The following is a 13,700-nucleotide window of genomic DNA, read 5'->3' on the forward strand; positions in this document are numbered from 1 at the left end:
CTGCTGTGAATATGCCCTTAATTCTGCAAAGGATATTAGAAGAATGCTAGTGGCTGCCATGCAAAGTATATAACTGCATCCTTTAGGATCAAAAGTGAAATATTTTTTAGCTTTTTTTTTTCCAGTTCAACATCAAAGGTCCTCTTTAAGGACTTGGCATGGCTGTGTATTCGTGGTGGGATACTTCCTTTGACCCGTTGTGGGGCTACCTAGTTTTTCCTGCCAAGAGCAACGGGGGGGGGGGGGGGGGGCGCAGCTGCTTTTTAAAAAGGGGGTTGCCCTTTGTGCATGCTAAATAAATAAGGAGGTCAAGAAGACTTTCTTCTCTCATTTGTTAGTAATATATGTTGGGTCTAAACCTTTTCTCATTTATCGGCTCACTACATTCATATTGTGGGGATCAAAGTCTGTATTTTAAGGCTGTAAATGTTTCCTATATTTTACTTTTCCAGCAGTATTTTCTGGGCTCTCATCACAAGTGCACAGATTTTCAGCACACAAGAGCTCTTTGGGTAACCATCTTAATTGTCTGCTTTCACCTTTCCCTCACCATAAGGTTCTGGGGAGCAACTATGGTTCCATTGCTTTGCAGTCCTTTCCTGTCCTTGCTTTGCTTGCACTTCAGCTGTATTAATGGGGGCCCCATGTTTTCTGGATCTAGATTTCTACGTTCTAGAATAGTGCAGCGTGTTAATCCACATTTTAAGTTGTACTCTTTTACAATTTCTCCACCGTAACAAGCAAAAGATGTTTCAGAGAACTGGGGACTCCAATTTGTAATTGGAAATGATCCAAAAAACAATCCACATGACAGATTGTGACTTTCTAAGCAAATTGCTTGCTCTCCAGAATCTGATGTATTCATGCTTTCACCTGCTTCCTTCCTTTCCTACTGGGTGACAGTCGTAGGGTAGATCTGGGGTGGAAGACTTCTAGTGGTGGGTTAGTGCTTATCGAAAAAGGATATTCTTTTAACCTATCTTCCTTTTTTCTCCCTCTAACAGAACATCAGGATGTTACGCACAGAAATTCAGAAATTTGGTGCCTCCTTACAGCAGGTTGATAGGGCATGCTGCCATACGACTGGAGCAGAGAAACTGAGACAGGCACTGTCTGGCTGTGATGACATCTTGTCTAGACAGGTTGGTTGCCATCTGTGTGTATTCCAGCAACTGAAATCAATAATCTGATAATGTATGAGCCATGTGCGTCAAAGCATTGAACTATGCCTAAATATGCAGCAGTTTATGGTGCGTGGTAGCATTTTTTTTATTTTTTCTTCTCCTGACAGCAGCTGATGCCGGCTATATTACCTAGCCATAACTGAGCTCCAATCATTGCTGCTAACCATTTAAATGCCATTGTCATTCTGACAGTAGCATTTAAAGGGCTTATTAACTACTTTTCACAATCCCTTCTCAGGCCCTATGTCTGCCCTCTGTAAAATAGCACTTCTGCTCACTTCACTTCCAGCGATGTCTACACTGCTTTATGCCGACTGATCCCTGCGGCCAACCTCTCCTACGGATGTAATTTGATATTCGGACAAAGTGAGAGCAGCACTCACTTCACTATCTCCGGATGTGTCTTATTTGCCCAAAGGAGGGGAGAGAGAAGGCAGCGCTGATTGCAGGGATCATATGACATGATACCTGGGAGAGGCAGTGCAAACATTGCTGGAATTACACCTGGAGGTATGTGGTGGTGTTTTGTTTTTGCTCTTCTTCTTCTTTTTTTTTTTTTTTTTTTTTTTTTTTTTTTGGGGGGGGGGGGGGGGGGCACAAATGTTGCGGGCGGGGAGGGCGCTGTGGCTCGAGCGGTGGGCCGGATCCGGGGACTCGAGCGGCGCTCCTCGCCCGTGAGTGAAAGGGGAGTAGTTTGGTTTGGGGATTTGGTCCGTGACGCCACCCACGGGTTGTGGTGAGGTTGGAGCACCACCGCTGCTATTGACGGGGATCCCGGGAGCGATGGCAGGCAGCAGCTGGGATGTTTCTCTCCACTCCGTGGGTAGGGGGGTTGGTGGTCCCGGTTCCCGGAGAGGTGACGGGGAGGCAGGGTTGGCAAGGTGCAGGGTCGCTTGGACTGCGCAGCGCGGTGCCGGACGGCACGGTAGTACTCACTCAGCCACAAATGGATGCAAGTCTCTGGTAAAACAAACGGCTGGATGGACAGGTCCCGCAGCCGGCTGCTGTGGTTTCTCCCGGACGGTTGGTGGTGGCTGCCTTTCCCTGCACCTTTTGTTTATCTTCAGTCCCGATGGCTTCCCACCGGTAACCTGCTCCCCAGCGTGTATATGGGCTGGAGGAGCCCTTTTGCCCGCAGGCTCTGGACCTGGGAACTCTAGCTGTGGCGGTAGGTGTATTTCCCTTGTGCTGTTTGGACGGTTGCCTTCAATCGGGTCTTGGCTGTTTGGAAACCCCTGGGGTTCCGGTCACTAACGGATTTGACCTGTTTAACGGCGACTCCAAGCTTGGTCGGGGTCCGCAGGCCCTGCCGGTTTGTGCTGGCTTCACTTCGCTCCCCGGTTCGGTACCGGCGGGCCACCGCCCGTCCCTGGTCCTACGGTTCCGCGTCGATCTGCCTCTCCTGCAGACGGCCACCACCGTCTGCTAACCTTGCTCTCGGTGCCCGGGCCACGTACCCGGACACAGTCAGTTTTCTCCTCTACTACCACTTCCCTAACTTCACTCTACACTTCACTCGAGCTCTGCCCGAGCTTAACTGACTACAGTTTCCCGCCTCCAGGACTGTGAACTCCTCAGTGGGTGGGGCCAACCGCCTGGCTCCACCCCACCTGGTGTGGACATCAGCCCCTGGAGGGAGGCAACAAGGATTTGTCTGACTGATGTGCCTATCTCGGGGTGGGGGTGTTGTGCTGTAGTACCTGTGACGACCTGGCTAGTCCAGGGCGCCACACAAACATAGGGATTGAGGAGGGTTTGTCAGATTTAGTGGACAACCCCTTTAAATGGCATGGTTGCTGATATTTGCGTACATTGGCTTCCATCTTTATGACTCATTTATGGGCTACCATAGCTGATGAATGCATGTTGCTGCCACTTAGTTGCTCCTGTAGACTGTGTCTACTATGTCTGGGTGTCCACCTGCAGAAAGTGTATAGTCCCGAAAATGGTGCAATACAGAGCACACAGTGACAGTCTGCACCATTACAGTCAATGGCCCCTTCGGCGTATTTGTCTAAAATTCGTTTTGCGGGGGGGGGGTGTTGAATGGAATTTCCAACAGGACCACTGAACGTAGGTAATACCGCAGAGTGAAAGCGGCCTAAAGCACACCTCTGCAATAATCTTGCTGTATGATTAGCATCTTGACATGCCACACCTGTGAGGTGGATAGGTTGTCTCTACAGAGAAGTGCTCACTAACACAGTATTAGACAAATTTGTGAACAATATTTCAGAGAAAAAGACATTTTGTGGACATAGAAAATGTCTTAAATCTTTCAGTTCAGACAAAGGGGAGGGAAAAAGTCTTAAAAACGAAACAAGAACGGGATCACACTCTCTCTCGCGCACACCAATCGATTGATTCTCTTTGGCCAGATTACAAGCTGCAACTGTGGATCTCGTAAAGCAGATCAGACCCGCTTTCTGCTCATCTGTGTGTAGATAAATCAGTTGGAGAATCTTCATAACTAGACAGTTGTGCTTTTTAGGGTTCTGTGATAGCGGATATGGCCATTAATCTCATCTATATCTCCCTGCTGTCCAAGATGGGGCAATCAAAGGAAGAACCAAATTAGTTTGCACACATTTCTATTTTATGTTATTATATGTGTGCAATAAGTCTAGTTTCTATTGTCTATTACATTCTAATGAAAATTTTACATCACTTTATTAGGAAAAGACTTTAGCAGAGCTGCAAAACAACATGGTTCTGGTGAAGATGGACCTGAGAAAGAAGGCAATTTGCATTGCAGAGCAGTACAATACTGTGCAAAGACTACAAGGAACATCTGTTCTAAAACGTACGTGCAACAATGAGAATCTCCAACCAACCCAAAGCTCAGAGAAGAGGCCCTTTCTCCGCAACCTCCTGTCCAGGACTCCTGGACAAAAAGCATTACTGGAGAACGGCCCTTACAGCCGCGTTCTGCGAGCGCGCAGATCCCCTGTACTGAAGACGATTGCTTTTGGTACCAAGTACTGAATTCTGTCTGCTGCTAAAGGACTCTGAAAGAGCGTTGTTTTGCTGCTGTTGTGGCAGTGACTGTATATACATTTATATATCCACAGGCTGTATATTGTCAGTAGGGATGGGACTAGTATGGGTGTGTAAGACTATGCAGTAAGTTTTGTATGTGTATGACTGCAATACCACTTTAGATCTTCATTGTCCCATATGTTATGCTCTTGTTTGTAATGACACATTTTGTGGCAAGTTTAACTGGTTTTAAGCTTTTTTCTTTTTTTTTTTTTTCAATTTTGAAGTTGAGGCGGTTTACAAGTGCAATATTCATCATGTATTATTTTTGAGCTGTTGCAAATAAATCACAGTTCGCTGTGGGAAATTTCAGTTTCCACAATGTTTGTAGTTGCATAGCTTCCTGATGTTTTGTGGGTCTGAGAGTTCTGGCTGAGGCCTTAGGCTATGTGCCCACGGGAGCTCGTACCTGCGGATGTATCTGCAGGTACGGACGCAGGTTTACTGCAGCTGCCCGCCGGCATCCGCAGCTATTTTTAGCTGCGGTAGCACAGCGGAATAGCTGTGGGAAACATGCGGACATTCATGCAATTTACCTGCGGACGTCCCGGCCTCTCTCTCCATAGTGGAGGGCCGGGATTTCCGCAGGTAATTCCGCGCAGGAATAATTGACATGCAGTTATGTGCGGCTGCAGGACATCTGCAGCATATTCCGCAACCGCACATTCCGCAGCATGGACACAGACACTCTCCATGTCCCATAGGATAACATGGGGAGTGTCTGTACTTGCTGAAACCTGCAGATTTATCTGGAAAGTCCAGATAAATCCACAGGTTTTTCGCGGCAAAATCCGCAGAAGCAAGCTCCCTTGGGCACATAGCCTTACTCTGTTCTTTGCAGCATGCATAGCATTGCTTTAACTATTCAGAGGTGTTATGGTGTTATGTGATATTACAGGAGCATTCGGATAAGTTCTCACAATGCAAAAATATGCAGCGTCAAAAACTGTCTTACAATCAATCAATTTATAGAAATCTCATGCCCAGTGTACTTTAAAAAAAAAAAAAATGACCTGTGGTGTGTTTTTTTTTTTTTTTTTTTTTCTGTGGCGCCCCTAAGGCTCTGGTCGCCACAGGGTACTGCACCTCAATTAAGGTGCGGTATCTATCTCAGGTAAGGGTGGGTTAATCACCGGTGTTCCACATTCACACACCACATGCAGCTTAGGAGCCTTCACAGAGGGTGGGATGGCTCAGGGTAGCCAGGGGGTAGCCATCACGATCATGGGACTTCCCCGGTCACTGAAGCTAGCCACCTGGAGGGCGGGTTCCACTTGCGGGTAGAAATAGGCGCTACACACTCACATCAAGCAAGACCCATCAGGACCATAGTTCTGGCAAGAAATCTCTGGAAAACGTGGACTTTACTAGGCTCGGAGCTTTGAGCTGGAGCTCAGCCGGGGTACCTAACTGCTGAGGGGGACACCCTAGAAATAGGGACTCTCTCTCCTTATTTCTCAAAACACTGGTGGTGATCCCTTACCAGATCTGGGATTGACAGGAGCCCATCCCAGCAGTCACCAGTGTGACCAGGCTGGCAGCTGAAGTTGTGAGTAAACTACACCTTGAACCGGCAGAGACTGTGTTGGCTCATCCTTACCGGCGCTGCTGCCCAGCGCTTAGGCGCCAACAGCTGTTAAATCCCTCTTCATCCACCCGGGGCCCGCTCCGCCTGCGGGGAGCAACACCATCCTGGCTGGCTTAACACCTGCCCCGGCGAGGAATCCTGCAGAGGCGGCTACTACTGGCCGCATTCCACAGGTGGCGTCACGACAAACTCTCCCAAATACCCTGCTTCCCCCACCATTTACTGTACACCTCGGGGCAACGGAACTGGGCAAAGCCACCCCGTGGCATTACCCGACCCAAAACAGCCTGGAGATGAGTAGGTTAAACACCTGCTACATTTCACACCCACAACATGTCGTTTTCTTTTGCGGGTACGCTGAGTTTTTCAGTAGAGATTTTCCCCATAAAATTGCATTAATGCGGAAAATACGCAGATCAAATTAAAACGCAGGTGCGTTTTCAATGAGTTTCTGCTATGGAACTGCACTAGAAATAAATGTAACTTTACAGGTCTGGATCAATAAAGTTTAGTCAAAGACAAATATCTGAGGTATCAGAAACAAAGCTGCTTTATTTAAAATGGAAAACCAAAAGGAGACAATTTGCAATTAAAAACCCAATAGAAAATGCAAGTGACTTAATTTTAGCTATTTGCAGAAAATCCACAACTCAAAAAATCTCATGTCAATGTATCCTTATGGTATGTGCATGTTCAGTATTTGATGCAGTCATATCTGCATCAAATACATCTTGGCAAGAGTAATCTTGCACACAAATTAGCGGTTTTGTGTGCTTCAAATCTGCAAAGAAAAAAATAAGCTACATGTGCATGAAGTCTCATCCACCTTGCTGGAACAGTAAAGGGGGCTTTACACACTGCGATATCGGTAACGATATATCGTCTGGGTTACGTCGGTAGTGACGCACATCCAGCGCAGTTACCGACATCGCAGCGTGTAACACAAATGAGCGACGATCAATGAGCACAAAAACGTGAAAAAAATTGCTCGTTGACATGTCGCTCATTTCCTTAATATTGCTGCTGCTGGCGGTACGATGTTGTTCTTTTCCTGCGGCAGCACACATCACTGTGTGACACCGCAGGAACAACGAACATCTCCTGACCTGCGTCCACCGGCAATGCGGAGGGAAGGAGGTGGGTGGGACGTTACGTCCCGCTCATCTCCGCCCCTCCGCTTCTATTGGACGGCCGCTTAGTGACGTCGCTGTGATGCCGAACGCACCTCCCCCTTGAAGGAGGGATTGTTTGGCCGTCACAGCGATGTCGCTGAACAGATATGTGCGTGTGACGCTGCTGTAGCGATAATGTTCGCTATGGCAGCGATCACCACATATCCTGCTACCGACGGGGGAGGTTGCTATCGCACGCGACATCGCTAGCAATCGCTAGAGATGTCGCAACGTGTAAAGCACCCTTAAGATGCTGACTTTTTTTTTTTTTTTAATGGCACAATGTGATAAGTGAACATACCCTTAAGAAAAAAGTCTGCAGTCAAGAGCCAGCTTTCCTGCATCATAATGCGGCCACACATCTTTGCACTGCTGCTCGGGGCATAAAGATTTTGCCCTATGGGCATTTTTATTCCCACCATCTTGGATTAGAACCAGAAATGGCCTCTCTAAGATTCCAAAGTATTGCTAACTGCTTTGTGGCAAACCGTGGAAATTAGTCGGATCAGTTTATCTTCAACAGTTGGTCCCTCCAGCATCATCTACCTCCTTTGCAGAAGCTTGTCAATGGGCAATCTGGTTCTGATTTGGAAGCCGTGCTGATGTCTAGACTTTTATTCATGCTTGGCCTCATTGCTACACCTTCCAAGAAAGGGGATTTCTCCAGCATGACTGTTTTGTTTTCTTTTTGTTGAATTCTTGCTGCTTTAAAATGTAAAACATCTCACTCCAAATTTGACGTTTTTTTAAAAAAGAATTGTTGTTTCCTGAAAGATGGGTTCTAAGCCAAAGCTTCAGGATGTTGTGTATTCTGAGTAGCTGTTATTCGGCTTCTTGGGGTACGGTTCCACTTGCGTATGACATGTGCGAGTCTCACATCGGTATCAACCGACACGGCGCGCACTCTGGACAGGAGCGGGTTGGCTGCATGTATTTCTATGCAGCTGAGGCGCCCCTGTCCGGAGAGCAGCAGGCCATGCTGGCTGATACCAATGCGAGACTCGCACGAGTCATACTCAAGTGGAACCGTACCCTTAACAGCAGTATTTCACTTTACAAACTATCACTATGCACATGTAGCTCTTTCAAAGCAAGTCCAGCAATACCGGTCAAGCCATTCCTGATAAATCTGCATTTGAATTGATGAAATGAGGTGTTGTAGATTTCAAGCCTCGGTCACTCCAGCTCTCTTCCCTGTGCAGCCCTGCCTCGCTCTTCTAGCTTGACGGACTGCCCCTTTGCCTGCAGTCATATAGCATAGAGGCTGTCTGTCAAGCAGGAAGATGCAGCACTGGGCAGGGAAGTGAGGTGGAATAACCAGTTTCTCATTCAGCTTTTTCTGTAGTTGTGTACTAGATGTTTTGGCTTGTTTTTAGTCTGCAAACATAACCTCCTAAGGGTATGGGCCCATGATCCGGACTCGCTGCGTTCAGAACGCAGCAAGTCCCGACCGGCGGGGCCGCATGTCTCCTCCGCAGGAGAATGCTAGAGACTGTAGCTGCTTGTGCCCATGATCAGGGTTCAGTAGGATGCATGTGATTCCGCAGCAAACAATTGACATGCTGTGGTTTAGAAACACACACCGCTGGTCAGTGTTTAAGGAAAAAAAAACAAGCACAATGGGCACGGGATTTCTAGAAATCCCATCCACTATGCCTGTACTGTACACCGCAGCGATTTGGACGCAGCTGAGGTAGGCTGCGTCCAAACCACTGCAAATACTGATTGTGGGCACGCACCCTAAGGCCGGTTTCACACATCCGGCTTTTCGCTTGTTTGCTGGATCCGGCGCTCTCCCGTACAGACAATACAGTACAGTGACAGCGCTGTAACTTCCGGGTCACATGCGCCGGTCACATGACAGCATGTGACCGGCGCTTGTTGCGCTGTCATTGTACTGTAGTCACTGTATGGGAGAGCGCCGGATCCGGCAAACAAGCGAAAAGCCGGATGTGTGAAACCGGCCTAAGAGATTCCTGGAAAAAGGTCTTGGGAGAGCATTGCTCAGTTTTAATAAAGTTCGGTGCTTCTCCAGTCTGTGCTCAAAAGGAAAAACCCTACTGCTACATTAAAGGGGTTGTCCACTACTTGGATAATGCTTTATTTGCCTTGTTTTCCCCCGTAAAAATAACCCTATACTCACCTCCAGTGCGGCCGTGGTTCCAGCCATGTCTGAAGTCGCGTGACCAATCAGTGCCATATTCAGTCTCTCCGCCTTCAGACGTTTGAGCAGGACGTTAGCGCATTTCTTACATCTTACTCAAATGTCTGAAGGCATGGAGCCAGATGCCGGGCGTTGTTTGTCACATGGGCCACAAACAAGAAAGCAGCTTTAGACATCGATATAACTGTGGCCACACCGGAGGCGAGTATAGGCGGATTTATTTTTATGGGGGTGAACAAGGTGAAGGAGTAGGGGTTGTCCCAAGTAGTGGATAACCCCTTTAAAGGGCAGGATCCCTCTTGGCCTTTATGACCGAGCTCAATGTGTAACTTTGTGGCAATATCTGTAATGCTTCTGCATGTCTCAGTGATTGAGACTTTTTGGTGACTCAGAATTTGCATTCATTTATTAAATTATCAGATTTAAAAATGGCAATTTTTTTTTTTTACATTTTCACTAAACTTTGAATTTTAACGCCCAAGTATCAAAGAAAATGGTTAATAAATATTTCCCTTTGTGTGTATTGAACATCAGCATAATATTTCCTGCACTCTTTAATCTTTTTAGGAGGGTTACATTTTTTGCTACATTTTGCAGAAACTTTTTAGATTTGTAGTGACTGAGGAGCCCTTCTGTCCAAAAGTGATACCATTTTAAAATCTGCACCACACACTGTACAAAAAACTGCTATAAATGTTTATTAACCAGTAAGGTATGCTACAAGTTTTTTTTATTCTTTAATAGCTTTCAATTTTTAATTTTCTCAAGGAGAAATGGGTGAAAAGGACACAATTTTATGCATTTTTTTTTCTTTTGCCCAAATGCGACAATACCCAATATATGGTCAAAAACAGTTTTGACATTCAGCAGGACACGAAGGAGCTCTGTTTGATTTTTGGAGAGAAGTTCTAACTGCAATAAATTGTGGATTTTAATTTGCAGAGTTGCTGAAGTGCCAAAACAGCATAAACTGCCCACAATATTCTGGTTTAGCAGGTCTGGCCGTACTTTATTTTTTTTTTTTTTTTTTTTTTAGTCTGGTTCGGGACCGGACTTGAACCTTGAACATCTGCCTGGATGTTGAACTCCATAGAAGTCTATGGGGACCTGAAAATTGTACTGCATAATGGTGGTAGAAAGGGCTATGGGGGATTAGAGCGGGAGTGTTAGGCCCTGTGCCCACGCTGCGTATTTTGACGCAGCTTTTCAGAAATATGCAGCAAAATCTGCATGTCTATTGTGAAGCCAGCAAAGTCTGAGAATTCAGAAGTGCTGTGCCCACGTTGAGTATTTTTCCCTTGCGTATTTGCTTCAGATTTCTTTTCTTTCCCCAAATCTGCACCAAATACGCAAGAGAAAAATAAGCAACGTGAGCACAATTCTCAGACTTTGTTGACTTCACAATGGACATGCAGATTTCTGAAAATACGCATCAAAACTACACAACGTGGGCACTGGGCCTTACACTTGCAGTTTACTGTGCACCTGTCACACTGCTGCCACGTCAGTCCCAGCGTCTGATTGATTGCAGTCAGACCGCACCCCTACCCTGTGTGACAGCGTCTGTGATTGGTTGAAATCACACACTTTGTCTGCGTACCTAATAGTAGTATAAAAAATAAATTACAACATTTTGCATAATGCACTGCCGATAAAGCATACAGCTATAGGCTGCAGCCCCCAGCCGTATCCTTATCTTGGCTGTGTATCAAAATAAGAGGGACCCCATGTGCAATTTCTTTTAATTTATTTAAAAAAAAAAAAAAGTGGTTCCCCCAATTTTGATCCCCATCCAAGAAAAAGCAAATAGCTGGGGCTGTTATTCTCAGGCTTGGGAGGATCATGTTTATTGAAGCCCCCAGCCTAAAAATAGCAGCCTGCAGCCACCCAGGATTGTTGAATCCATTAGATGCGACAATCCCCCGGCACTTTACACGCTCATCCTGATTGCCTTGGTTCATTGGCAATTGGGGTAATATAAGGAGATATATATATATATATGTCCAACAATGTAGACCAGCTCACTCCTGTGAATCACCTGGATCCTCAGCTCACCTGGTTAACTCCGTTGTGCCCGGATCAGGACATAGGAGTCCATCCATACAAATGTGAACAACAACAAGGCAGAATACAGCAATAACGTGAGCAATCCAGGATGCTGTTAAATTTTTTCCTTCTTTTTATTCATATATTCATTAAAATATAATGGTCCAAGCAATTCAGAACAGCATTATCGCAGGAAAATAGCGCAGATAGGACAAGTTCTATCTGCGCTATTTTCCTGCGATAATGCTGTTCTGAATTGCTTGGACCATAGTTCATATACCGTGTTTCCCCGAAAGTAAGACAGTGTCTTACTTTCTTTTTACCCCCAAAAGTGCCACTATGTCTTACTTTCGGGGTATGTCTTATATTGGAAAAAATCCCACAGCAATCGCAGCAAGTCTCCATGCAATGTACCGTATGGGGACTTGCCGCGATTGCGCCCTAAGTGTACCGCAAGTTAAGGAAACTTAACCACCAGCGGCTGCACATGAGGGCACTGAGGCTGCGTGATTTTGTATGTTGTCCATGGTCGTTCAGCTGAGCGCTTTGCCGCCGGCATGTCAGGGCGCTCAGCTGAGCGCTTTGCCGCCGGCATGTCAGGGCGCTCAGCTGAGCGTTTTGCCGCCGGCATGTCAGGGCGCTCAGCTGAGCGCTGTCACATGCCGGCGGCATGTCAGGGCGCTCAGCTGAGCGCTTTGCCGCCGGCATGTCAGGGCTCTCAGCTGAGAGCTGTAACATGCCGGCGGCATGTCAGGGTGCTCAGCTGAGCGCTCGGCCTCCGGCATGTTAGGGCGCTCAGCTGAGCGCTTTGCCGCCGGCATGTCAGGGCTCTCAGCTGAGAGCTGTCACATGCCGGCGGCATGTCAGGGCTCTCAGCTGAGCGCTCGGCCGCTGTAACTACTGTAAAGAAGAAAAAAAATAATAATTTTTTACTACGTCTTACTTTCGGGGTACGTCTTACATTAGCCGACCCCCCCAAAACCCCCACTACGTCTTACTATCGGGGGTGTCTTACTACCGGGGAAACACGGTATATATATAGCCTTATTCTGTCTGTCTTGCTCCAAAATTATGTCGTTACAGTGACAACCGTCGCATTGGCCGCTTGCCTCGCCTCCACCCCCCGCACGGATTGGCTGCTTGCCCCGGCCCCCTGCACGCACTGGCTGCTTGGCCAGGCCCCGCCCCATTCACGCATTGGATGCTCGCCCTGGCCCCGCACCCCGCACGCATTCCCCAAACCCACACGGAGCCCCAACTCCCAGGTGACTGCTGCACCCCCGGAAGCCCACACCGGCAAGACAAAGTGGAGAAAAGCCGGATGTGTGAAACCACTAGCTTACCCCAGCTCCCGACACACGTCAGCACTGTCGCTTTGAATAGTTACTTATCTTTTCTCCACTTTGTCGGATCCGGCGCGCTCCCGTGCACTGTGTACATTACAGTTGCCGCGCGACAAGCTCCGATCACGTGTTGTCATGTGACTGGAGCATGTGACCAGGAAGTTGTGGCGCAGCCACTGTACTGTACACAGTGTATGGCTGCTTTCAGACGTCCGTGTTTAATCAGGTACCAGTCACATGCATGGTTATGGTCATACGTGTGACATCCGTGTTTGCATGCGTGTGACAGGTACCGGAGAAAACACGTGTCTGTGAAATAAAAATATTTTTCATATTTACCTGCTTTCTCCGGCTCTGCTGCCTCCCGCTCCTGACCGCCTATCAACACACACACTGAGCACATAGACACACATAGACACACATGGATACACAGAGCGCGTGTACACACACACACACACAGCGCACATGCATGTATACACACACACACACAGCAGACACACACAGCAGACACACACAGCAGACACACAGTGATACACCGATCGCATACACACACACACTCTGCTGTATACGCACCCAGCGATGCGGTCCCCGGCACTGAAGTCTCCAGTGCTGTTCCCGCTTCCAGCTCCACAGGGCACTGAATATTCAGTGAGTATAATGAGCAGCGATAAGGAGCGGGAGGCAGCAGAGCCGGAGACATCATCGCTGGAGAGAAGTAAATATAGAAAATATTTTTTATTAAAAAGACCCATATTTTCTCCGGTATGTTTTACACTGTCACACGGATCACATCAGTGTGCGATCCATGTGACATCCGTGCTGCCAGAGATGCCTGCGTGTGTGCGTGCGGGGTCATGAAAAGTCACACGGTCCGCGTACAAACACAGACGTGTGAGGCACATCATAGTATAACATGGGTACATGTGACATCCGTGTTAAAAACGGATGTCACAAATACATAAAACACAGACGTCTGAAACCAGCCTACGGCAGCGCGCCGGATCTGACAAAGTGGACAAAATCCAGATGTGTGAAACCACTAGCTTACCCCAGCTCCCGGTACACGTGTGCCGGAGCCGGCGTAGGCTGGTAACCATGGTACACATCGGGTAACTATAGAAACCGCATTGGTTAGTTACCCAATGTGTAACATGGTTACTAGCT

The 13,700-nt window shown here is 47.4% G+C and overlaps 1 protein-coding gene across 1 annotated transcript; it reads left to right on the top strand.

Moving 5' to 3' along the window:
* Positions 1-456: 456 nt before the first annotated feature.
* On the top strand, positions 457-4,537 carry LOC142301386 (kinesin-like protein KIF20A). The gene is made up of 3 exons (XM_075342378.1): positions 457-512; positions 1,005-1,142; positions 3,861-4,537. The coding sequence occupies exons 2-3, from the start codon at positions 1,014-1,016 to the stop codon at positions 4,167-4,169; spliced, it is 438 nt and encodes a 145-aa protein (XP_075198493.1). The 5' UTR covers positions 457-512; positions 1,005-1,013; the 3' UTR covers positions 4,170-4,537.
* The last annotated feature ends 9,163 nt before the right edge of the window (positions 4,538-13,700 follow it).

This window comes from Anomaloglossus baeobatrachus, chromosome 4, assembly GCF_048569485.1.
Source record: "Anomaloglossus baeobatrachus isolate aAnoBae1 chromosome 4, aAnoBae1.hap1, whole genome shotgun sequence".
NCBI lineage: Eukaryota > Metazoa > Chordata > Amphibia > Anura > Aromobatidae > Anomaloglossus > Anomaloglossus baeobatrachus.

What these genes read in the sequence shown, in the direction of transcription:
- LOC142301386 (XM_075342378.1), top strand. Translation starts at nt 1,014, where the DNA reads ATGTTACGCACAGAAATTCAGAAATTTGGTGCCTCCTTACAGCAGGTT. An exon ending in ATGACATCTTGTCTAGACAG is followed by an intron (nt 1,143 to 3,860) that starts GTTGGTTGCCAT and finishes TCACTTTATTAG; the next exon opens with GAAAAGACTTTAGCAGAGCT.